At 48.9% G+C, this 24946-nt stretch overlaps 2 protein-coding genes across 2 annotated transcripts; one reads left to right on the plus strand and one right to left on the minus strand.

Moving 5' to 3' along the window:
- Window positions 1–1362: 1362 nt before the first annotated feature.
- On the plus strand, window positions 1363–2612 carry LOC121781454. The gene is made up of 2 exons (XM_042179190.1): window positions 1363–1436; window positions 1541–2612. The coding sequence occupies exons 1-2, from the start codon at window positions 1363–1365 to the stop codon at window positions 2610–2612; spliced, it is 1146 nt and encodes a 381-aa protein (XP_042035124.1).
- An 18064-nt stretch (window positions 2613–20676) lies between these two features.
- LOC121781455 lies at window positions 20677–21273 on the minus strand. Its single transcript, XM_042179192.1, has one exon. The coding sequence runs from the start codon at window positions 21271–21273 to the stop codon at window positions 20677–20679; it is 597 nt and encodes a 198-aa protein (XP_042035126.1).
- Between the last annotated feature and the right edge of the window lie 3673 nt (window positions 21274–24946).

A 24946-nucleotide genomic window follows, 5' to 3' on the forward strand; every position in this document is an offset into this window, starting at 1 on the left:
TCCATCCCTTCCTCCACGAAGATCCATATTTTCCCATTGATGTTCGACCCCTTGAAAGATAGCCCCAGCATTCTCGAGAATTTGTCCGGGTTAGGGGTGGTAAGCGGCTCCATTATTGCAAGAAAGCAAATATTATGAGATTTAATTAGTCTTTTTAGGACGTTTTGGGTTGACGCGTTCGCGATTCCCCTAACGTTCCAAAATAGAAAATTTAATGACATGATTAACAAGAGGGTTTCGTACCCGGTGGGATTGACGTCCCCCCTTGGAATTCTATGATTTGAAGATCATTCCCTCCATGGGATGCCCCGGCCTCCAGAAGGGCTGGATTGGCTCCATTATCATTTTCATTGTGAGAATTGGAATCTTCCCAATGTTCTTCGTCTTCACTATCATTCTCCATGAAGTTCTCTCGAGCCATGAGGGAGAAATAACGATTGGTACTCATGTGGCTTGATGAACCATAACTTGATGTTGAAGGCTCGGAGTACTTCTTTGGATTTTCGAACCCCGAGCCCCCCTTCGGAAGTCGGGAGGCAGATCTGATCCCATCCGATCCAATGTGTTTTTTTCCTCTCGTTTGTTGACCCCCAGAAGAACCGAGCCATCTGTTGATCCAATTGCTTAAGAGCCCCGGAGGTTGTCTCGATGGCTTGGAAGATGTGGAGGGGCACCGCTTCGAGCGTACTCTTGATGAGAGTAAGCCTTCCTCCAAAGGAGTACGTTGGGACAAGATCCCATCCTATTGCCAAGAGTGCAAACATGTTGGCCACAAGAGTGACGTCTGTTATGCGACGGGTAAGAGGGAACGGCCGGCAAAAAAAACTATAACAACGCTCCCCCAAAACAGGCACACCCCAAGGGACAGGGCACGAAAGGCAAGCAAGACACGGCGAAGAATGATCCCAACCCCAATGAATGGAAGCGCCAAGGAAAGAAAAAGAATTACGAAGGAGATCGATCAAACCTCAAAGCAAGTGGACATAAGTCCGGAGAAACATCATGGCAAGGTCTGGACATTTTGGGAGAATTGCATGGACACAACGAGCCCCCTTCGGGGCTCCACCTCGCGGGAGGAGACCAGCACGGTCGAGAGGCCGCACGACACCATAAAGGATTCAAGCCATTCATCTACCCCCGAGAAGATGCGACGTCGGGTGAAGCAAAGCTTGGGTCTACCAACCGGGACGGGAAGCTTGCACCGCCAACCCAAGGCTCAAAAGACTTTGCGTCCTAGCCCTCTGGGACAAAAGGTTTAGACCAAGTAATGGGGAATCACATGAGCACTAACCAATTTTACTCCCTCATGGGAGAGAAGAAGAGTATGAGGACGGTGGACATGATGATTTTGAATGCGCCGAGATGGGTGCACGGGCCGACATGGATACGGGTGGTGCCACCAACCTTCCCTTGGAGACCGTGACGAACCAAGGAGTGTATGATCATCAAATCATTGAATTCCAAGGGGGGTCTTCACACCCGCCGGGTACGACTCCTCAATGTTAATTATGTCATGTAATTTCATGTTTTGGAACGTTAGGGGTATTGCAAATTCGCCTACCCAAAACGTTCTAAAGAGATTAATTAAGTACCATAATGTTCATGTTCTTGCAATAACGGAGCCACTCACAAACCCTAACCCGGAGCGGTTCTCTAGGGCTTTGGGGTTGGCTTTCAAACGCTCAAATTCTAACGGGAAAATTTGGATTTTTGTTGAGGAGGGTGCAAACTTCGTCGTGGAGGATGACTCGGACCAGGTGCTGCATGGCCGCTTTTCATCCCCACGCCTCGCAAGCCACATCTTGGTCTCAACCGTCTACGCCAATTGCACAAGGACGGAGAGACAACACCTCTCGGATAAGCTAAGGGTAATCCCGGCCATCTCCGAGGGCACCCCTTGGATCGTCGGAGGGGACTTTAACACTATCTTATCCCCACAAGAAAGGGTCGGTAGCAACACCAACCGACAAGCCGAGATGATTGATTTCGCCGAGGCAATTGAGGACTGTAGACTCCTCGACCCCGGGTTCGACGGGTTGGCTTACACATGGGCGAAGAATGGCCTCTTGGAAAGGCTTGATAGAGTTTTGGTTAGTGAAGCTTGGCCACAAATCTTTGAGGCGACGCGAGTCACCAACCTTCCACGGATTGCGTCGGATTATGGCCCGGTTCTGGCTAGGGGCTGCGGGACACAACGATATACCAGAGGGAAGGCCTTGAGATTCCAAAATATGTGGATCCGTCATGAGGGCTTCTTGGATCTTGTACGAGAAGCTTGGACGCAAACCACTGAGGCTGTGGGGCTGCTCAACCTCCAGCTTAAGCTTGCGAGAACCAAGAAAATACTCAAGCAGTGGAATAAGGAAGTATTCGGGAACATACATTCCAATCTAAGGGAAATGGAGGACAATGTGGTCGCGGCCCAGTGTGAGTTTGAGGCGAACCCCTCGCCCGCGAATAGAGCCTTGGTGAACAAGCATATTGCTCAATATATCCTTCTCCTCAAAATGGAGGAGGACTACTGGCGCCAGAAAGCGACAAGAACACGAGATTCTACCAGAGCTGGGTCAAACAGAAGAGGATACGGTTACGCATACATAAGGTCTCGGTGAATGGGCACGAAGTCACGGGGAAGAAGAGATCAAGAACACGGCGGTTGAATTCTTTAAAAACCTTCTTGCCCCCACGCCCCCGATCCTAGGTGAGCCTGATCTTGACTTGATCCACCAACTCCCATCCTCGGATCTACTTCAGGATCTCCCTAAGCCACCCGAAGGGGACGAAATTAAGCGAGCTGTGTTTGATAAATCAGGAAATAGTGCGCCAGGGCCGGATGGCTTCACGGCCACCTTCTACTAATCGTGTTGGGATATCGTGGGACACGATGCGGTGAAAATTCAGTTAGACAATTCTTCCTTGGGGCGTTCCTTCCCATGAGTGTCACGGTAACGAGCATAGTCCTAATCCCCAAGAAGCTCACACCCGAATCGTGGGGGGTAGTCCATCAGCCTGTGTAATGTAATCAACAAGATAATCACAAAGGTCCTCACAAAAAGGTTAAACCCTTTTCTCCCCCGTGTCATTGCTCCAAACCAAAGTGGGTTCGTGAAAGGACGCCTTTTGAACGACAATGTCCTCCTCGCCCAGGAGATGTTCCACGAGTTACCAAGGTGCGCGCCGGCCCCGAATGTAGCCCTTAAAATCAACATGGCTAAAGCATATGACCGCGTTCAGTGGCCGTTTCTCATCAAGGTCCTACGTCGGATGGGTTTTCTGGAGGCCTGGATTTCCCTCTTTGAAAGATGTATCGGCACATGCAGGTTCTCGGTGCTAATCAATGGCGCCCCCTTGGGATTTTCAAATCCGTGGCCTCGGACAGGGTGACCCCATATCCCCGGCCCTGTTCGTGATCGCGGTGGAATACCTCTCAAGGGCGCTTGATAAACTCATTTTGGGGCACAAAGAGATGTCTTTCAAGTTGGCTCGGCACTGCATGGAGATAAGTCACCTAGCCTATGCCGACGACATCATCATATTCACCCAAGCGGCTGCGCCCTCTATTAGGCGCCTTAGATCATGCCTCGAAGATTATGCGGTGGTTTCGGGCCAGCAAATCAACCTCGCCAAGAGCAATTTCTATATTGTCGAGATACATGAAGATTGGGCAAGATCAATTCATTTGGAAGGAGGCTTCACTCAAGGTACCTTCCCTTTCCTTTACTTGGGCTTGCCCATATATCGAGGTGTTAAACGCACCGACATGTTCATTAGTAATCTTTTAGATTCAACTTACCTAATATTTAAAACATAGATGATAAGATTGATCTTAGGAGTAAGTTTGGTAAGAGAAACGTTGGAATTCAGGTCTGGTAAGCTTATAAGACGGTTGGAAAGCCTTATGTCTAGGTGTTCCACGCATAGTGTTCCCCTGCGACCAGTTTCTCCCATCTAAACCAATTCCTAATCCATGTCTTTATCCCTTTTTTTATATATGGCCAGTAGATTTAGAAATCTTTTAAGATCCAGTACTAAAAATAAGAATGACAAAAATATTGTTTAAAGTAGCGAGATTCATGCCCCTATTGATTATTCAAATTGGACTATTCCTAAAGAAAAAGTAGAAAATTTTTATGATATAGGTCTCATTGATTTTAAAACTGCCTTTTCCACAAGAACTCATGAAGAAACTAGAAGCATGTTGCAAAAATCGGAAAGTTTTCCCCTTCTTAATAGAGAATCTATAAAAAGATACAGGGAACAAAAGTATAGATATGCCCATTTTGGTCTTGCTCAAATTGCTGTCAAACCCTTGGTTCACATAGGAGTTGATTCTCCCATATATATTACTCTAAGAGATGGAAGACTCAAAAAATATAAAACATCTATTTTAGCGATGGTTCAAACATCTATATTCTCTGTAGACCTTACAGATCGCATGATTCTTGAGTCTCTCATCCTTGATGTCCAAATACAAGGAGATGAGTTTCATGAATGTAAAAATTTTGCAATTATGTTTAGGGTCTATCTTAGACTTAGGTCTTCAAACTTAAATCCTAAATTCAGCAAGAATCCTTTCTCAAAAGGAGAAACCATCCTCTTACAGGTTGATGCTGAACAACCTACCACCTATACTCCTAAAAGACTTAAATGGAATGAGATTACAATTCCAAGTTTGTTTATCATAAAAGGCCCACAAGCCCCTAGAAATATAGAGAAAACTGAACCATCAGATATCATTGAAGAACCTGATGGAACTGTAATAGTCAAATTTGATAGAACAAATTCTTTCTCAAATTCCAGAAATAGCAGGAGTTTATCTATGAAAGTAGTAGAGCCTCTTGCTCTGATATGCATAGCACTTCAGAAAGAAATTGGACTTTCAAAACCCCCATACCTCACCTACTAGAAGTACTATGGTCATAACTTGTAATAAAGAATTTAAACCTGATATCGTCCACTCTCCCTCCCTCCCCGTTGAGGGAGGTGAAATGTAATCTTCAGCCACGACTATGGTGAAGGCCGGCGGAGAACCGGCGGTTGAGGCTGCTACGGTTTCATCTCACACGATCCAATCACCTCGCTCGCCGGAACGGAGTCTCCCTTTCATCCCACGGCCAAAGACGAAGAGGGCCGGGACTCCTTTCCCTGAGAGAGGCCGACGTGAGCTGAAACGCACAGGCCTTGAGACTATTTCGGGGATTAGTCGAATCAAGAAAAAATGATCTTCGAAATGGCCGAGGAGCTACTCGCCGGGAAAAATAATGAGGAGACGGCGTCGCCGGAAGGAGAGCAGCCTTCCGATGGGTATACGATGAGAACGTTTGCTCAAATGGCGAGGCCGGGCCCCTTCGAAGCAGCTACGGGTCACTTACTCCTTCTCGACCATGAACGGTATTTTGCTGCCGGAATCTCGGACGATGACCTAGTGGACCCACCAGTCAAATCCGGTATCCGGGAGGTAGTTGAGCCGATGAAGGAGTCGACAGCAAAGATGGAAGAAAAGAAGAAGAAGATTGCAATGGAAATGCTCAACTCCGAGGAGGTGGCCAGAATTTCTCCGGCGCCGGCGAGCCGGAGTGAGCTGGACCACCACCCAACCGGTGCAAGTACAATACATCACATGGGTCCTAGGCTAGATGATGGGGTGGCATGTGATGTGTTGGAATCATGTGACTTGCAAAAAGAGGTAGAGACAAAGACCACTTTGCATGGGGAAGAAGGTGTTGCTCCAAATGGGGAAAATGACAATTTGTACTCACAAGCAATACCATGTGCTACATACCTCCACCTTGAGGCTGATGCACGCATGGAAGACCATGCCCCCGTGGCACAACCACCGGAGCCGTCACCGGAAAAGCTGGCACCGCCGGAATGGGATAGGACGAAGGACCCGTTGGATATATTGATCCAAGAACCCCACGTATAAGGTTTGGCAGCGGACTCCCTTGATTGATAATCTGGTTTGATCCACTTCCAGAGCTTGGAAAACCTCGACCCGTTGGCTATATGATTAGCCAAGAACCTCGGTATGGTTGAACGCCACAAGAACTTGCTCAAAGTATCTTGATAAGTTCCAAACAAGTGAAAAACTCTACAAAGAGAATTCAACTCACAAGACAAAGTCTATTTTCGTATTTGATCAATGGTGTCCACAAATGACATGCTTACAAGCCTATTTATAGGCTAGAATGGACTCTTGAAAGTCTCATATCATTAGTACAACTTATGACCTTTAGAATGACTCATAATAAGTGAAAAGTAACTCCTAAACTATTGGTGTGACTTTAGTACATCTAAAGTCACTTATTTAACTCAAAAAGTAACTTAAAATGACTCTTCATTTTGGTTGCTCCAACTTGGACGAAAATGCATCATGTATCTTCAATTTGGGCCTCCAAAATGTGATATATAGTGACTCAAAACTTCATGCATTGGGCTGCCCACTAACTTGAATAATATTCACCATTTGGCCCAATGTAGATTGGTCTTGTAATTGGGCTTTTATTTCATCAACTAAAAGCATCATGGACTCCTTTATCTTCTTAGCTCTAGCTCTTGTAATTGGTCCACTTTGAATGAACAATGGATCCATCTTCTTGTCCTTGTAGATCAGCTTGGGTGTAGCTCCATCATTCCCTTCTTCTTCAATAGGATTCGTCCTCGAATCTAATTCACCCACATAAGGAGATAAATTAGAAACATTGAAAGTAGCACTTACATTAAACTCACCAGGTAAGTCAAGTTTATAAGCATTATCATTGACTTTTCCAATCACTTGGAATGGTCCATCTCCTCTTGGATGCAACTTGGACTTTCTTTTCGAAGGAAATCTCTCCTTTCTCATATGCAACCAAACCCAATCTCCCGGCTCAAAGATGACTTGTTTCCGACCCTTGTTGGCTTGCTTTGCATATTGTTCTGTCCTCTTTTCAATGTTGAGTCTTACCCTTTCATGCAATCTTTTCACCATTTCAGCCTTAGCTTTTCCATCAAGACTTGCACGATCTTCAATAGGTATTGGAATCAAATCAAGTGGGCTCAATGGATTAAAACCATACACAACTTCAAATGGAGAAAAGTTAGTAGCAGAATGAACACTTCGATTATAAGCAAATTCAGCAAAAGGTAAGCATTCCTCCCAACTTTTCAAGTTCTTTTTAACTAAAGTTCGTAGTAATTGAGACAAAGTCCTATTAACTACTTCAGTTTGTCCATCACTTTGTGGATGACAAGTAGTAGAAAACAAGAGTTTAGTTCCTAACTTATTCCACAACACTCGCCAAAAATGACTCACAAATTTAGCATCTCGATCACTCACAATTGATCTAGGAACACCATGCAAACGGACAATTTCTTTAAAGAACAAATCAACGATATGAGATGCATCATCAGTTTTGTGACATGGAATAAAATGTGCCATTTTTGAAAACCTATCAACAACCACAAAAACTGAATCTCTACCTCTTTTTGTTCTTGGCAAACCAACAACAAAGTCCATTGAAATATCCTCCCAAGGTGCACTATGAATTGGTAACGGTTTGTACAAACCATGTGGGTGTGATTTAGACTTGGCTTGCATGCAAGTTATGCATCTTTTGCAAATTCTTTCAACATCCACACGCATTTTAGGCCAAAAGAAATGTTCATGCAAAACATCCATTGTCTTATGGACTCCAAAATGCCCCATTAAACCACCACCATGTGCTTCACGCACAAGCAATTCACGCATAGAACCTTTAGGAATGCACAGTTTATTTTCTCTAAACAAATAGCCATCATGCCTATAGAACTTGTCAAATGCAGCATGCTCACAAGATAAATAGATAGAAGAAAAGTCCGGGTCATTATCATACATTTCCTTAATCAACTCAAAACCAAGCAACTTAGAACTCAAATTAGTGATCAAAATGTACCTCCGAGACAATGCATCAGCCACAATGTTTTTCTTTTCCCTTTTTGTATTTGATTACATAGGGAAATGATTCAATGAATTCCACCCACTTAACATGTCTCTTGCTAAGCCTAGAGGGAAACCATCAGCGAAAATCTAGAGAGAGATGCTCTCCCTTCTCTCTAGCAATTCTCCCTTTTGAACGATAATCCACCTTTCGACCACCCCCCCACGCCGACCTTCCGTTCATCTCCGACCACCACCCTCGTTCGTCCAAGGCCACAACCACAACCCCGGCTCGCTCCACCAGTCTCGAGCCACACCTCACCAACCTCCGCTCAACTCCCCCGGTGCGGCTGGTGTCTTGACTCTCCTTCAGCCATGCCGGAACACCCGCCGGATCCTCCGCCGGGGTCCGAGGAACCCCGCACCATCTCGGATCAGCAAATGGTCCTCCGGGCGGCCGAGGACCCTCCCTTGGTCCAACAAATGACGTTCACGTCGGAAGAGGCTTCCTCCACAAGCCTTCCCTCCAAGAAAATGGCGAGGAAATCCTTGAAAACAAACGTGAAAGAGAGGAAAAGTACCCCGGCCCCTTCCACCAAAGGCGATGGTCGGAAAAGGTTTGTACTCTCACCTATGCCGGAAGACAAGCAACTCCGGAAGAAGATTGATTTCGGGGCCGAAGGTGGCTCACCGGGTGGAAGTCCCAAATGCAAAACAACCATCTTTCCGGCGCCCCCCGGCCGCGATATGAAGGTGGCTCTACTCGGGAATGAGGCCGAAATCGTCACCTATGATGAAGGGGATGAGAAAATCGCCATTGTTCTTGACTCTTACGACTATGCCGGCGAGATTCCGTCCTCCGGCCAAGACTCCGGCGACGGCCGGTCGACCGTCGAAGCAAGTGTCGAGCCAGCCGCGCACGCTCCCCCACCACCTCATGTTGGACCACGTGATGCACAACTCTCCAAGATGGTTGGTGAAGTCATCTTGCCAAATATGGATAAAGGAACAAAACCACCTTTGAAAAGCTCCTTTGTCCCTTACCCTCCCAATAAAGGTGTCACGTGTGCTGCAAAGAATACCTTGAAAGAAGGAGTAGTCAACTTGCCCGAAATGGAGTTAGGAACAAAATCACCTTTTGAAAGTGCCTTGGTGCCTTACCACAATGGGGGCTCACGTGAGTTGCTAGCCGTTGAGGCTCCAATACAGCCACAAACCCATGAACTCATCCACCTCGCCACCTTGGACTCGGCGGAGACCCTCGACACAATGGCCGCCCAACCCCTCATCATTGCCGGACCACCGGAGACCGGAAGTAAGCCCTACGTGGCGCGCGCCAGCCGGGTGCTGAGACTTGAACCTCCGGGGTCCTCACCCTCGACGGACCTTATCGCCTCACTTGAGGAGTTTCCACCACTTGAGAAAGGTAGAACACTCAAAATTCGGGACACTTTTGAGAAGGGATCACCGAGTCGGAAGGAGGAGATGGCCGCGACAAATCCAAAACTAAGATGGGGCAGCTCCGTGCCACAAGGAACGCAACCGAAAGCGCCTCTTCGATTAGGATATGGAGTCCCAAGCATTGAAACGTCCATCCCGATGGTAATTGGAGATAGTGACCCGGAGACGAGCAACAACTATACACCTCCAGATTTGCATGGGCCGAACCAACAAACTTCCGGAACAGGGATGGGGCCGAGCACGGGATTGAACCATGCGAACCTGCCCAAGACACACGAGCCACACTCGGCGACCGCCGGGAAGCCGATAACATTGGCCGAAGTGCTAAAAGGCTCCTCCGACCCAACCGGCCCGCAAGTGTTCGAACCGGAGAAGATTCAAAACATTGGCTTTGCCTCAGCATCAAACGGCATCCCGACCATTTACTTTTCCGGGGCGGAGACACGAAAGTTGGCTGAAGGCATTGGGCACGCAATCGTGGGTAAGTTTTCTCATTCTATCCCCACGGGGCATCAAATTCAAAAGGCCCTTGACAACATCAAATTGAGTCGTGGCTTTAACTGGAAATATATTAATGCTAAACACATTCTTATTCAATGCGAGGACATTGGGGATTATGCTCGCCTTCTTGGTGGCCCGAGGGGCTCCCCTGTTTGGTTCATTGACCGACACCCGATGAGGGTATTCAAATGGTCCCCGGAATTTGATGCGTATTGTGAGTCCCCGATCGCGGCAATTTGGTGCAACTTAATAGGCCTCCCAATTCACCTCTATGATCAATCGGCCCTATTCGCCATCGGCAAGCTCCTCGGTACCCCAATTCAAATCGACCGTGCCACGGCCAACAAGTCTCGGCTATCCTTGAGTCGTGCCATTTGCATCGAGATTGATATTACAAAGCCACCTCCCGAGGAGATCATTCTTGATCTTTGTGGGCGGGAGACGGTGCAACAAGACCGATGGGATAAGATTCCTTCCTATTGTCAAGATTGCAAACATGTTGGACACACGAGGGAGGTTTGTTATGCAACGGGCAAGAAGGAACGACCGGCCAAGAGAAACTATAATGTCGGCCCACTCAAACAGCCACATTCGGACGACCGAGGTGTTAAACACATGCAAGACACCGGGGGGAATGATGCTAATCCTAATGATGCTAATCCTAATGAATGGAAACGCCAAGGGAAGAAAAAGAATAGTGGTGCTGATCGAGCAAACTACAAAGCAAAAGGAACCAAAGGTGCGGACACACATTGGCAAGGCCCGGACATCTTAGGAGATTTCAATGACAACAAGGAAGCTTCGTCGGAATCACATCGTGCGAGTGGAACTCGAAATGGTCGAGAGGCCTCAAGCCATCTTAAAGGCTTCAAGCCTTTTGCCTATCCACTCGAGGAAGCGACATCGGGTGTCGTTAACCGGGGCTCGGCCGTCCGGGGTGGGAATCCCGTCTCGGCACCCATCGGCCCAAGCGGCTCAACAACAAAGACCACCGTGGCCAAGAGTAGAGAACAAGAGAAGGCAAACTGTTTGAGCACTAATCAATACTTCTCCCTCATGGAAGATGAAGAATATGAGGATGGTGATCATGATGCCAATGAGAGCTTCGAGAGGGGTGCGCACAATAGTGATGATGCTGGTGGTGCGAGCAACCCAATCTTGGAGGCCGAGACGGATCACGAATGGCACGACCAACAAATGACCGATTACCGAGGGGGGCCTTCACACCCGCCGGGTACGGAACCTCACTGTTAATTATGTCCTTAAACTATATGTTTTGGAACGTTAGGGGTATTGCGAATGCTCCAACCCAAAACGTTTTAAAAAGATTGATCAAGTCTCATAATGTTCAATTTCTTGCAATAATGGAGCCATTTACAAACCCCAACCCGGAGAAATTCTCTAGGGCATTGGGGCTAGTGTTTAAAGGCTCAAATACTAATGGGAAAATTTGGATTTTTGTTGAGGAGGGCGCCAACTTTGTTGTGGAAGAGGACTCGGATCAAATGCTCCACGGCCGTTTCCTCTCTCCTCGCCTTGAAAGACACATTTCAGTCTCGGCTATCTACGCGAAGTGCTCACGGACGGGAAGATACCACCTTTGGGATAAGTTGAGGGAGATTGCGGTCATCACCGACGGAACACCTTGGGTCGTCGGCGGGGACTTCAACACTATTCTATCCCCACATGAGAGAGTTGGGAGCGACACCAACCGGCAAGCTGAGATGATTGACTTCGCCGAGACAATTGAGGATTGCAGGCTTCTTGACCCGGGGTTCGACGGATCGGACTACACGTGGGCAAAGAACGGACTTATGGAGAGGCTCGATAGAATTTTGGTGAATGATGCTTGGCCACAGGTTTTCGAGGCAACGAGGGTTACTAACCTCCCACGCGTCTCATCGGATCATGGGCCGGTCTTGGCAAGATGTAGATGTCCTAATCGGCAGCCCGGAGGAAAGGCCTTCCGATTCCAAAACATGTGGATCCGCCATGAGGGCTTCTTGGATACCGTACGCATACTTGGAACCAGCCCACGGAGGCCGAGGGATTGCTTAATCTTCAAATCAAGCTTGCGCGAACAAAAAAAATGCTCAAACTTTGGAATAAGGAAGTCTTTGGAAATATACATGCCAATCCAAAGGAAATGGAAGATAAGGTGGCTGAGGCCCAAAGTGAGTTTGAAATAAACCCGTCGGGCGAAAACAGAGCCTTGGTAAACAAGCTCATTGCCAATTACATCCTTCTCCTCAAAATGGAGGAAGACTATTGGAGACAAAAAGCGGCCCTCCGATGGCTAGCGGATGGAGACAAGAACACAAGGTTCTATCAAAGCTGGGTTAAACAGAAGAGGATTCGATTGCGGATTCATAGAATTTCCGTGAATGGAGTGGAAATCACTGGGGAGGAAGAGATCAAGAACTCGGTGGTTGATTTCTACAAGAACCTCCTAGCACCCCCACCCTTGGCCCTCGGCGTGCCGGACTTTAGTTTGATCCGCCAGCTCCCACCTTCGGAACAACTCCGGGATCTTCCTACACCACCTGAGGGGGATGAAATTAAGCGAGTTGTGTTTGATATATCTGGGGATAGTGCACCAGGACCGGATGGTTTTAATGCTACCTTCTATCAAACGTGCTGGGGTATCGTGGGACAAGATGTGGTTCATGCGGTTAGACAATTCTTCCTTGGGGCGTTCCTCCCGCGGAGTGTCACAGCAACAAGTATAGTCCTGATCCCCAAGAAGCTCACTCCTGAATCGTGGGGGGACTATCGCCCCATCAGCTTGTGCAATGTGATCAACAAGATCATTACAAAGGTCCTTACGAAAAGGCTTACTCCTTTCCTTCCCCACGTCATTGCCCCAAACCAAAGTGGGTTCGTGAAAGGTCGACTTTTGAACGATAACGTGCTCCTGGCCCAGGAAATGTTCCACGAGCTTCCAAGGTGCTCCCCTGCCCCGAATGTTGCTCTTAAAATTGACATGACAAAGGCCTATGACCGCGTCCAATGGCCGTTTCTCATCAAGGTCATACGGCAAATGGGATTTCCGGAAGCTTGGATCTCCCTCATTGAAAGATGTGTTGGCACTTGTTGGTTCTCGGTGCTAATTAATGGCGCCCCCTCGGGCTTCTTCAAGTCTACCCGAGGGCTCCGACAGGGCGATCCTATCTCACCGGCCCTGTTTGAGATTGCGGCGGAATACCTCTCTAGGGCGCTTGATAAACTTATTTTGGGACACAAAGAGATGGCTTTCAAGGCGGCCCGGCACTGCATGGAGATTAGCCACTTAGCCTATGCCGACGATATCATCATCTTCTCCCAGGCGGCGGCGCCCTCTATTAGGCGCCTAAGAGCATGCCTTGAAGATTATGCGGAGGTCTCGGGCCAACAAGTTAACCTTGCTAAGAGTAATTTCTACATTGCCGAGATTCATGATGGTTGGGCAGGATCAATCCACTCGGAAGGAGGATTCTCACAAGGTACATTCCCTTTTCTTTACTTGGGAGTACCCATATTTTGAGGAGTTAAACGAACGGACATGTTTATGTTCCTCCGGGAGAAAGTGGCGTCGCGGATCTCGGGATGGGCTCATAGGCATCTCTCGTTCGGGGGGAGGCTAACACTAATCAAGAGTACCCTGGAAGCGGTTCCCCTTCACATTTTTCAAGCCATCGAGCCAACAGCCGGCGCTCTCAAACAGATTGATCAACAGCTGGTTAGGTTCTTCTGGGGATCCTCAAATGAAAGGAAGAAGACACATTGGATCGGGTGGGATCAAATCTGCCTACCCACCGCCGAGGGCGGCCTTGGCATCCGCAAGTCAAAGGAGGTTCTACGAGCCTTCAATGTCAAATTGTGGTGGCGATTTAGGGAGAAAAACTCTCTTTGGGCTATTTATATGATGACCAAGTACTGTACCATGGCTTCCCCTCTTGTGGCTAGGCCTTCGGGACGAAGTAGCCCAAATTGGAAACGGCTCATGAAAGTTCGGGTGCAAGCACAGCCGCACATCAGATGGGTGGTGGGGCTAGGCAAGATCTTTTTCTGGGACGACATATGGCTCGGCAATTGCACCTTAAGGGAGCTAGCGCTTGATGATCGAAGATGCGCAAGGGATAGGATCGAGGACTATATCCGGGATGGAGTATGGGACGAAACCAAACTCCAACTCCTCCAAACCCAAGCCGGCCTCCCGCACCATGTAATCCAGCAAATTATCGGCACCCCAATTGTTCATGGAGAACCGGACATCCCAAGATGGAACATCTCTCGGCTCGGGGACTTCTCCCTTGCCACGACATGGGAGACCATCCGTAACCGGAGGCCTATCATCCGGGGCTTGGATGACTTATGGAAGGCCGGCCTTACACATTCAATTTCCATCTTCATTTGGAGGTTGCTCTCTAACAGTATCCCGGTCGACACAAAGCTCCAGTGGAGAAAGATTGAGATGGCCTCTAAATGCCAATGTTGCCAATTTAGGCCAAACATTGAGTCCCTACAACACCTCTTCATCCAAGGAACAGGGGCTACCAGGGTGTGGAGGGAGTTTGATGCTTGGTTTGAAGGATCAGCACCACGAATCCAGGTCAATGACACCATTCCGGAACGACTGGAGGTCTGGTCGAGAAGAACCAGGCAAGATAACAAGAAACACCTGAGCCACGCTATGCCTTATCTTATCATGTGGTTCCTATGGGCCGAGAGGAATCGTAGTCGTCACCAAATGACCCAATTCAAGGCGTACAACGTGGTGTGGCAGGTACAAACTTATATCCGAAACAGCATGATTAATGGGAACATAAAGAAAAAACATTGGAAGGGAGTGAGATTCAATTTTCACCTACCGGCCGAAGCGGAGAATAGGGTGCCGAGGCCTCTTGTTGTATCAATTAAATGGCACCCTCCGGACGGGGCATGGATCAAGATCAATACGGACGGTGCCTTCCTGGAATCCTTGGATAAGGCCGGAGGGGGAGGAATTATCCGTGACTGTGCAGGGCGAATGTTAGTCGCCTTCACCGCACCACTCCGAGCCCACTCGGCCCTTGAGGCTGAACTCAAGGCCATCCATCACGGACTAACCTTGGCGAAGGAGTTTAACCGACCTATTTGGCTCGAGGTGGACTCTGAGCAGGCGCTTAACCTCCTTAATGGTGCCAGCTTGGGGCCGGCCCAAGTTAGACATGAAGTAGCTCGTCTAATCGTCCTCAAACGACATATAACACTCCGCACATCCTTTATTCATCGGGAGGGAAACAAAGTGGCTGTTTTTCTAGCAAAAATGGGTGCGGAGAAATTAGAGTATCACCGCATGAATGATAGCACAGCCCCTCGGCTATTAAGGGCAATGATCCGCTTGGAGGAGATGGGCATTCCGAATATCCGAGTCCGAGATGAAGACTCTACCTAGTCTAGGTCGTTTTTATCGTTTTGAGTTTTGAATGGAGTAGGGCGAGGTCCGCACCATGTTGGCGCGGACCGCTCACTACTCTAATGGCTCTTTCTTTGTCGGGACACCACTATCGGGTGTGGCCATGAATTGTAACCTACCCCCTTTTTTGAAATATAGGGATGAGGGACCCACGAACCCTCCACCGTGACGGTGTTTACCAAAAAAAAAAAAAAATGTCTCTTGCTAAGCTTACCTTGACCTTTCAAGTACTTGTGAGATTCATGATCCGTATGAATTACAAACTCTCTAGGCCACAAGTAATGCTGCCATGTTTCCAAAGCTCTAACCAACGCATATAACTCCTTGTCATACGTTGGATAGTTCAATTGAACTCCTTTCAACTTTTCGCTAAAGCAAGCGATTGGCTTTCCATCCTGCAACAAAACAGCTCCGATGCCTACTCCAGATGCATCACATTCAAGCTCAAACATGTTATCAATGTTAGGCAAAGAAAGAATTGGTGCAGTTGTAAGTTTTGTTTTGTTTTTTTTTTTTTTTTTTTTTTTTAATCAAACACCTTTATGGTGGAGGGTTCGTGGGTCCCTCATCCCTATATTTCAAAAGGAGATGTATACAAAACAGGGCCACACCCAATAGTGGCGTGCCTATACCAAAATCAGGAGTAGTATGCGGCCCGGTCACATGGGCCCGGACCTCATCATACTCCCTTCCGAACCTCAAACTACAATTAAGCCAAAACCAAAAAGGAAAACAATACACTCATTTGATCCGACGCTCAAGCCTATTCTTTATCTTCATTTTGGACCCGAAGGTTCGGGACTCCGAATGCATCCATCCTAATGATTGCTGTGAGGAGTCTTGGTGCCGTGATGGCATCCATACGGCAGTAGTCGGTTCTTTCTAGTCCCATGTTGGTGAGGAGATCTCCTGCTCTATTCCCTTCCCGGTGGATGAAGGTGATACGGGTGTCCTGTCGGCGTTTGAGGTTTGTGATCCGTGCCATCACCCGGCTGATGTGGGCTGGTCCCCAGCTTGTACTGTTCAAAAGCTTGACCGCCTGTTGTGCATCTGATTCGACCCAAATAGGCCTTCTGAATTCCGAGGCTAGTATCAACCCGAATTGGATGGCGAGTAGCTCCGCTTCGAGGGCTGAGTGAGCCATGAGTGGGGATGCAAAGGCTGCAAGCAGGTTACCCTCATGGTCTCGAATAATTCCTCCTCCCCCTGCTTTGTCCGTTGCCTCAATGTAAGCTCCGTCTGTGTTAAGCTTGATCCAAGGGGCATCCGACGGGTTCCATTTGACCACCATCGCAAGGGGCCTAGTCCTCCTTGGCTCGGCATGGCTCGGGACGTTGACTTTGAGGCGGACACCCTTCCAGTGCTTCGGTTTATAGGATCCGTTGGCCATGCTATTTCTGATGAACATTTGCACCTGCCAAACCACATTGAAAGACTTAAATTGCACCGATTGATGGCGACTCCTATTTCGTTCTGCCCAAATGAACCATAAAATAAGATATGGCATAGACCGGCTGAGATGTTTCTTGCCGGGTTGCCGGACTCTTCGTGCCCAAACTTCGAGCCTTTCTGGGATAGTATCATTGATCCGGAGGGGCGGTGATGATCCCTCGAACCATGAGTCGAACTCCCTCCACACACCAAGTGCCCCAGCCCCTTGTATGAAGAGATGTTGGAGAGATTCAATACCCGGTCTGTGTGGGCAACATTGGCATTTAGACGCCATTTCCATTTTCCTCCACTGAAGCTTCGTATCCACCGGGATTCGGTTGGAGAGAAGTCTCCATATGAAGATAGCAATCGAAGACGTGAGGCCCGCTTTCCAAATATCATCGAGGCCTTGGATGATCGGTCTTTGAGTTCGGATGGTCTCCCATGTTGTAGCTAGAGAGAACTCCCCATTGTGTGATAATCTCCATCTCGGCACATCTGGTCCATCCGAGAGGATTGGCGTATCGAGGATCTTCCGGACAGCATGTTGCGCCAAGCCGGCTTGCGCTTGGAGCATTCGTAATTTGGCCTCATTCCAGGCCCCATCCACAATGAAATCTGCAACATGGACAAGAGGGCCTCCCCTATCGTCGAGGCTAAGTTCCCTCAAGGGCGCATCTCCAAGCCAAAAGTCATCCCAGAATAAAATTTTTCCTTCTCCCACTACCCAGCGGATGTGCGGTTGTGCATGTGCCCGAACCTTCAAGAGTCTCTTCCAAGTAGGGCTACTCCTTCCCGAAGCTCTAGCCGAGAGTGGGGATGCCTTTTGACAATATTTGACCATCATATACTTAGCCCAAAGGGAGTTCTGTTCCCGGAACCTCCACCATAACTTGATATTAAAGGCACGTAGGACTTCTTTGATCTTACAGATGCCCAGGCCCCCTTCGGCCGTGGGTAGGCATACCTGGTCCCATCTAATCCAGTGCGTCCTTTTCTTCTCATTACTCGACCCCCAAAAGAAGCGAGCCACTTGCTGGTCGAGTTGCTTGAGGGCGTCACCGGTTGGCTCGATAGCTTGAAAAATATGTAAGGGGATCGCCTATAGTGTGCTATTTATCAAGGTAAGTCTCACCCCAAAGGAGAGGTGCCGATGTGCCCACCCAGATATCCTAGCCGAGATTTTCTCTCGGAGGAACAAAAACATATCCGTGCGCTTCACCCCCCGGTAAATAGGGACACCAAGGTAAAGGAACGGGAACGTACCTCGGGAGAAGCCTCCTTCACTTTGGATTGTGTTTGTCCAACCTTCATGAGCCTCAGAAATATAGAAGTTGCTCTTGCCGAGATTGATTTGTTGTCCGGAGACCTCGGCATAATGATCCAGACATACACGGAGCCTCTGGAGGTGGCTTGCGGCCGCTTGCGTGAAGATGATGATGTCGTCCGCATACGCGAGGTGGCTGATCTGCATGCTGCCTCGGGTAGCGTTGTATGTCATGTCTTTGTTTCCAAGTATGAGTTTATCAAGTGATCTCGAGAGATAGTCCGCGGCAAGGACAAAGAGGGCGGGGGAGATGGGGTCCCCTTGCCTAAGCCCACGAGTGGATTTGAAGAAACCCGTCGGGGCCCCATTAATAAGAATCGAGAACCAACATGTCCCAATGCATCTTTCGATGAGCGCCACCCATTGCTCGGGAAATCCCATTTGCTTGAGGACTTTTAGGAGGAACGGCCATTGAACCCGATCGTAGGCCTTGGCCATGTCAATCTTGATAGCAACATTAGGTGCTGGTTTGCTTCTTTGGAGCTCATGAAACATCTCCTGTGCAAGAAGTACATTGTCGTTGAGTAGCCTCCCTTTGACAAACCCGCTTTAGTTAGGTGCAACAACACATGGAAGGAATGGGGCGAGTCGCCTCGTGAGTACTTTAGTAATCACCTTATTGAACACTGAGTCACTCCAACACCTCTTCATCCAGGGATATGGAGCTCGCAGAGTATGGAGTGAGTTCGACGGCTGGTTCACAGGCCCGTTCCCACGCATCCATATCAATGACACAATCCCTACGAGAATCGAAGTGTGGGCGCGAAGGTGCCAACAGCCGAACAAGAAACATCTTAGCCGAGCTACTCCATACCTCATCCTTTGGTTTATATGGTCGGAGAGAAACAGGAGCCGCCACCAAGGCACACAGTTTAAACCACAAAACGTGGTATGGCAGGTCCACATGTTCATTCGAAATGCTATGTCTAATGGAAGCTTGAAGCCGAAACATTGGAAGGGAGTTAAACTTGGAATCAATATTCCTCAACAAGCGGCGGCAATCAGGGCGCTACCCCTAGCCATGGCAATCAAATGGAACCCCCCGGATCAGCCGTGGATAAAGCTCAACACGGATGGCTCCTATAATGAAGCGAACGGCAGTACAGGGGCTGGCGGGATTATTCGAGACCACTCGGGTAAGATGCTCGTCGCCGTCAGCACACCCCTTGAAGCCCACTCGGCGTTAGAAGCGGAGCTGTTGGCCATGATTCACGGGCTAAATATAGCCAAGGATTACGGCCTACCAATCTGGATTGAGTCAGATGCAGAGCAAGCAATCAAATTGGTCAATGGGACGGGATGGGGGCCGGCACTCGCTCGGCAAGCGGTGGCGCAACTAACCATTCTCAAACGCCAACTCAAATTCCGAGCCACCTTCATACACAGGGAGGGGAACAAAGCGGCGGACTTCCTTGCGAAAATGGGGCTAGTCCAAGACAGTGGCCTACGAATGCACTACAACTCAGCACCGAGAGAACTATTGGACTTGGTTAGATTGGACGAGATGGGAGTGTCGCACATCCGAAACCTAGACGGGGACGGGCATCAAAGTTGATCATGAGACGATGGGAGACAATAGTGACTAGCTTTGTGGTTAATTGTATTTTGGAAAGGAGTATGATGAGGTCCGAACCTTGTGGGATCGGACCGCATACTACTCTTGATTTTGTTACGGCACACCACTTTTGGGTGTGGCCACGCCTTGTAATTATCTCTTGTGGAAATATAGGGATGAGGGACCCACGAACCCTCCACCGTAGAGGTGTTTGATTAAAAAAAAAAAAAAAAAAAAAAAAAAAAAAAAAAAAAAAAAAAAAAAAAGTCTCGGGTATAGGCTTCTTGGGGATGAGTACGATACTCGTGGCCGTGAAGCTTCGGGGGAGGAAGGCCCCACCAAAGAATTGCCTAACCGCCGCCACCACATCTGGTCCCACAATGCCCCAACTTGATTGGAAGAATAAAGCCGAGAAGCCATCCGGGCCGGGCGCACTATTGGCCGAGATATCAAACACTGCTCGCTTCACCTCCTCCGCATCCGGGGGATTAGGGAGGGCCGCCAATTGCTCCGAGGGAGGGAGTTGGTATAAGAGGTTAAGGTTCGGTTCCGCGAGCTCCGGTTGGCTTGGGGCAAGGAGGTTTTGAAAGAACTCCACCGCCGAATCTTTGATGGCCTTGTCGTCCGTGAGTTCACATCCATTAGTGGTGATCTTGTGGATACGCAGCCGAATCTTCTTCTGCTTCACCCAACTTTGGTAAAACCTTGTGTTCTTATCCCCATCGTCTAGCCAACGGAGGGCAGCCTTCTGACGCCAAAAGTCTTCCTCCATCTTAAGAAGGAGGATGTACTCAGCAATTTGTTTGTTGACCTCCATTCTATTCCGGGCAGAGGGATCTTCTTCAAAATCTGCTTGGGCCACTGCAATGTTCTCTTCACAATTTTTGAGATTGGCGTGTATATTTCCAAAAACCTCTTTGTTCCACCTCTTAAACGTTTGTTTGATCCTAGCCAGCTTGATCTTCAAGTTGAGGAGGCCCTCCGCCTCCGAGGGAGCTATCCAATCTTCACGCACCAACTCGCCAAATCCCTCGTGCCGGACCCACATGTTTTGGAACCGAAATGCTCTACCACCCCCCGTGGGTGTTGGGCAGCCTGCTTCTGACCAGGAGCGGGCCATGATCCGAAGCAATGCGGGGGAGGTTCGTGACTCTTATTGCATCAAACATTTGGGACGTCGTCTCGCTAATCAGCACCCTATCCAACCTTTCCATGAGGCCATTCTTAGCCCAAGTGAATTCTGACCCATCATAGCCTGGGTCCAATAGTCTGCAGTCCTCAATGGCCTCGGCAAAATCCACCATTTCAGCCTGTCGGTTTGTGTCGCTCCCCAACCTATCTCGAGAGGAGAGGATTGCGTTGAAGTCCCCTCCAATAAACCAAGGCAATCCTTCCGATACTTGGGTAGTGTCCCTCATCTTCTCCCAGAGTGCATGCCGCTCCCCTCTCGTGCATTTAGCATATACGGCCGAGATCAAAATAGGGGCTGGGATCCGAGGGCAGGTGAACCTCCCATGCAACAGCTGTTCCGAGTCATCCACCACGTCAAAATCCATCCCTTCCTCCACGAAGATCCATATTTTCCCATTGATGTTCGACCCCTTGAAAGATAGCCCCAGCATTCTCGAGAATTTGTCCGGGTTAGGGGTGGTAAGCGGCTCCATTATTGCAAGAAAGCAAATATTATGAGATTTAATTAGTCTTTTTAGGACGTTTTGGGTTGACGCCTTCGCGATTCCCCTAACGTTCCAAAATAGAAAATTTAATGACATGATTAACAAGAGGGTTTCGTACCCGGTGGAATTGACGTCCCCCCTTGGAATTCTATGATTTGAAGATCATTCCCTCCATGGGATGCCCCGGCCTCCAGAAGGGCTGGATTGGCTCCATTATCATTTTCATTGTGAGAATTGGAATCTTCCCAATGTTCTTCGTCTTCACTATCATTCTCCATGAAGTTCTCTCGAGCCATGAGGGAGAAATAACGATTGGTACTCATGTGGCTTGATGAGCCATGTGCCTCGGGTTTCTCAAGATCAAAGGGTTTAAAATGGCCTGTGGGTTGCACAAGGTCATCCGAGGCCGGGATCACATCACGCCGCGCCATGTCCGCTCCAATTGGCTTACCCCCGCGCCCACGTCCATAAAATGGGGGCTTAGCGGGTGTCCCTTTTGGTTGATTGAAGTTTTGCGCATCATGTGCAATGGTCATGTCCTTACTCCCCACATCTTGCAAATCTCCCAAAAAGTCCGGGCCCGACCACCCCGCCCCCGAATGCACGTTGGCTTTCGGGTTCTTTCGGGTGTTGCTTTCCTTTCCCTTATGCTTCCCTTGTTGTTTCCATTCCATGTTATTATCGGTTTGCCTCGGTTCAGCATTGTTCTTCTTAGGTCCAGTCCCTCCATGTTGTGGCTGTTTTGGTGTTGCTATGTTGTAGTTTCGTTTTGGAGGTCGATCCACCTTCCCGGATGCATAGCAAACTTCACTCTTGTGTCCCACATGTTTACATTCTCCACAGTAGGACGGGATCTTATCCCACTTTACTTGCTGCACCAAAGGTCGCCCACAAATGTCAAGGATGATCTCGTCGGGCGGTGGCTTTGTGATGTCGATTTCGATGCAAAGCCGCGCAAAGGAGAGTCTCGATTTGTTGGCCGTAGCTTTATCTACTTGGATCGGATTACCAAGGAGTTTCCCAATGGCGTAGAGGGCCGAATGGTCATATAGGAGGATCGGGAGACCAATAGGTTGCACCATATCGCCGCAATTGGGGACTCACAATATGCGTCAAAATCCGGAGACCATTTGAAGACTCTCATCGGATGCCGATCAATGAACCACACCGGTGTCCCTTTGGGTCCACTAAGGAGCCGAGCATAATCCGCCATGTCCTCAAATTGAACAAGAATATGTTTGGCGTTAATATATTTCCAAGAATAACCACGCCTAAATTTAATATTGTCAAGAGCCTTTTGGATTTGGGAGGAAGCCGGGATTGAGTGCGAGAACTTACCAACAATAGCGTGGCCGAGAGATGAGGCCAACCGTTGGATTTCCAACCCGGAGAAGTAGATGGCTGGCACTCCGTTTGACATGGAAGCAAAGCCGATGTTTTGGATGTTCTCCGGGACAAAGACTTGCGGGCCTTCTTCAGCCGACGTCTCCCGCACCATCTTGGCCATGGATTTTTGCTTAGTGGGGCTACGTACACCCGTCACCCCTTCAAATCCTAAGAAGTTGTTTATCGGATTGCCTCTCGGTTTAGCCCCAAGGTTTGTTTCGGTTTGGGATCTTTCTACCGATTCCCTCTCGTACATGGGTTCATCGGGTGGCCTCGGTGTTTCCATCTCCATCTCGGTCCGCTTCGGGTCCATCACATTCATATCCGAGGCCGAGGTCGCGGGCGTGTCTCGGGGGGGCTTCAGTCTCCCCGGTCTCTCAAACGTCGAGCCGGTCTCGAATGATGCTCGGATCTTCCGAGTCCTTCCTTTTTCGAGGGGTGGAAAATCTTCAAGGGATGAGTCATTTTCAATACGAGGTACATTTGACTCGATCTCTTTGTCTCCCCTATTTAGGAGGAGGTTATCCTTCAACGTGTAGACCATGGCCGGAGGTGGACCGGCGAGGAGAGGCTGCGCCGCCGTTGCATCGAGTGTCTCCGCGGCAGCCAAATCGATGATATGGAGGATATCATTCTTTTTTGGCTCCATGTGCTGCATTGGGTGAGATGAGCAAGGCTCCACATGTGCCTTCCGGTTTTGGAAAGGAACAAAAGCACTTTCCGAAAGGTGGTTTGTTCTTGAAGCCATTTCGGGAAAGTTGACTAGCTCATTCCCCAAAGTACTTTTTGGCTTGCATGCAGCGGTCAAATCCTCTTGGGATACGCCTAGGGTTCCACCAACATCACCTTCAACGGTCATCTCGTCCATGGCGGTTCCATGGTCGAGGGGTGGCGCCGCCTCTGCTGCCGGAGCGTCTCCGTGAAACCACCACCTCCATGTGGGCTTCATCCTCGGGGTTAGAGACCTTAGGAATGGTTCCCGAGCCTTGTGCATCATGGCTATCGATAGGGCATGTAGGAAATAATGTTACCTTGCATTTGGGGTTATCTATGGCGGAGCTCGTGCCGGGGCCGTCAGCCTCGGAAGTCTCTTCGTCTCCAAAGTCAAGCTTCTTCCTAAGTTGTTTGTCCTCCGGAAGAGGGGAGGGTACAAATCTTTTCCGGCCAAGACCTTTGGTGAGAGGTGCCGGCGTGCCCTTCCTAGCCATCCTCCTATTCTTCTTGTTTTGCAATTTCACTCCTTTGGCCGGATGCCTCGGTGTTGGGTCTTCGCTTGAGTGAAAGACCATGAGGTGGTCCGAGATATGCCTAGCCTCCTCGGGGTCCGGTGGGGCCGGAGTGGGGTTCGGGGGGGATCCGGCATGGCCGATCTAGAGAGTGACCGGCCAAAGGCTGACCTTGAGGGCCGGTCGTGGGGGCTCACGGTTGAGAGCGCCGACCAGGTCGGGTGGAGGGTTGACGACGCCGTACAAGGATTGAGAGTCGTCGGGGTTGGCAGCGGGTGGGGCGCCGACCGGCGTGGGAAGGGTCTCGGTGGGCTGTGGGGTGGGGGGCGAGTTGTGGTGGTCGGCGGGCAAGAGTAGCGGCAGTTCGGGTGTGTATGAGGGGTGGCGGGCAATCAAGATGGGGGTATTGCTAGAGAGAAGTGAGAGCGTCTCTCTCTAGAAACAACATAAACACTAGAAACCATTATACTAATGGGACGTACTGTCCACTAACATGATGTTCACTACCACCCTTTCTTTTCCTCTCTCTTACTTTTTTTTCCTCCCTTATTAAGTTAAACTCGTGCCGAAACCCAAAGTTATACTCTTGGGGCGACAGAGGAGTATTTATTAAGAAATAATTTTTTCAAATATCCAATATTAAGTTAAAATTTCCAATTTCCTTTCCAAAGTGTTGCAAAATTATAGCATTAAATTATTTTAAATCAATTAAGGTTTTTAGACGATTTTCGATGTAAAATGTTAAAAAATTTTCGATTATGCACGTTATATCACTACCATAAAGAAATTTAACTATATGTATATGATTTAATTGTAGTAATATGACAAGCTAATAATGCAAATTGCGTACAAAGAAACCTAAGGGCATAACTCCTTTACTTCGAGGTCACGCCTTGAGAGCATCCACAACGGCGAGCAGGACGGCGTCCGTCCGTGCCCGCGGCACGGAGACGCTGTCCGCTGCTGCTCTCGCGCCGCTGGCACGGCGCTGCTCGATGCATCGAGCACGTCCGTGCCAGCAAGCAGGCGACGTGGCAGCGTGTGATTGG

This window comes from Salvia splendens, chromosome 20 (genome assembly GCF_004379255.2).
Source record: "Salvia splendens isolate huo1 chromosome 20, SspV2, whole genome shotgun sequence".
Classification (NCBI taxonomy): Eukaryota; Viridiplantae; Streptophyta; class Magnoliopsida; order Lamiales; family Lamiaceae; genus Salvia; species Salvia splendens.

Excerpts from the sequence above, each read along its gene's own strand:
- LOC121781454 (XM_042179190.1), top strand. The coding sequence starts at position 1,363 with ATGGGTGCACGGGCCGACATGGATACGGGTGGTGCCACCAACCTTCCC. Across the intron at positions 1,437-1,540 it reads ACCGTGACGAACCAAGGAGT|GGGTATTGCAAATTCGCCTA; the intron begins GTATGATCATCA and ends TTGGAACGTTAG.
- LOC121781455 (XM_042179192.1), bottom strand. The coding sequence starts at position 21,273 with ATGGAGCCGCTTACCACCCCTAACCCGGACAAATTCTCGAGAATGCTG.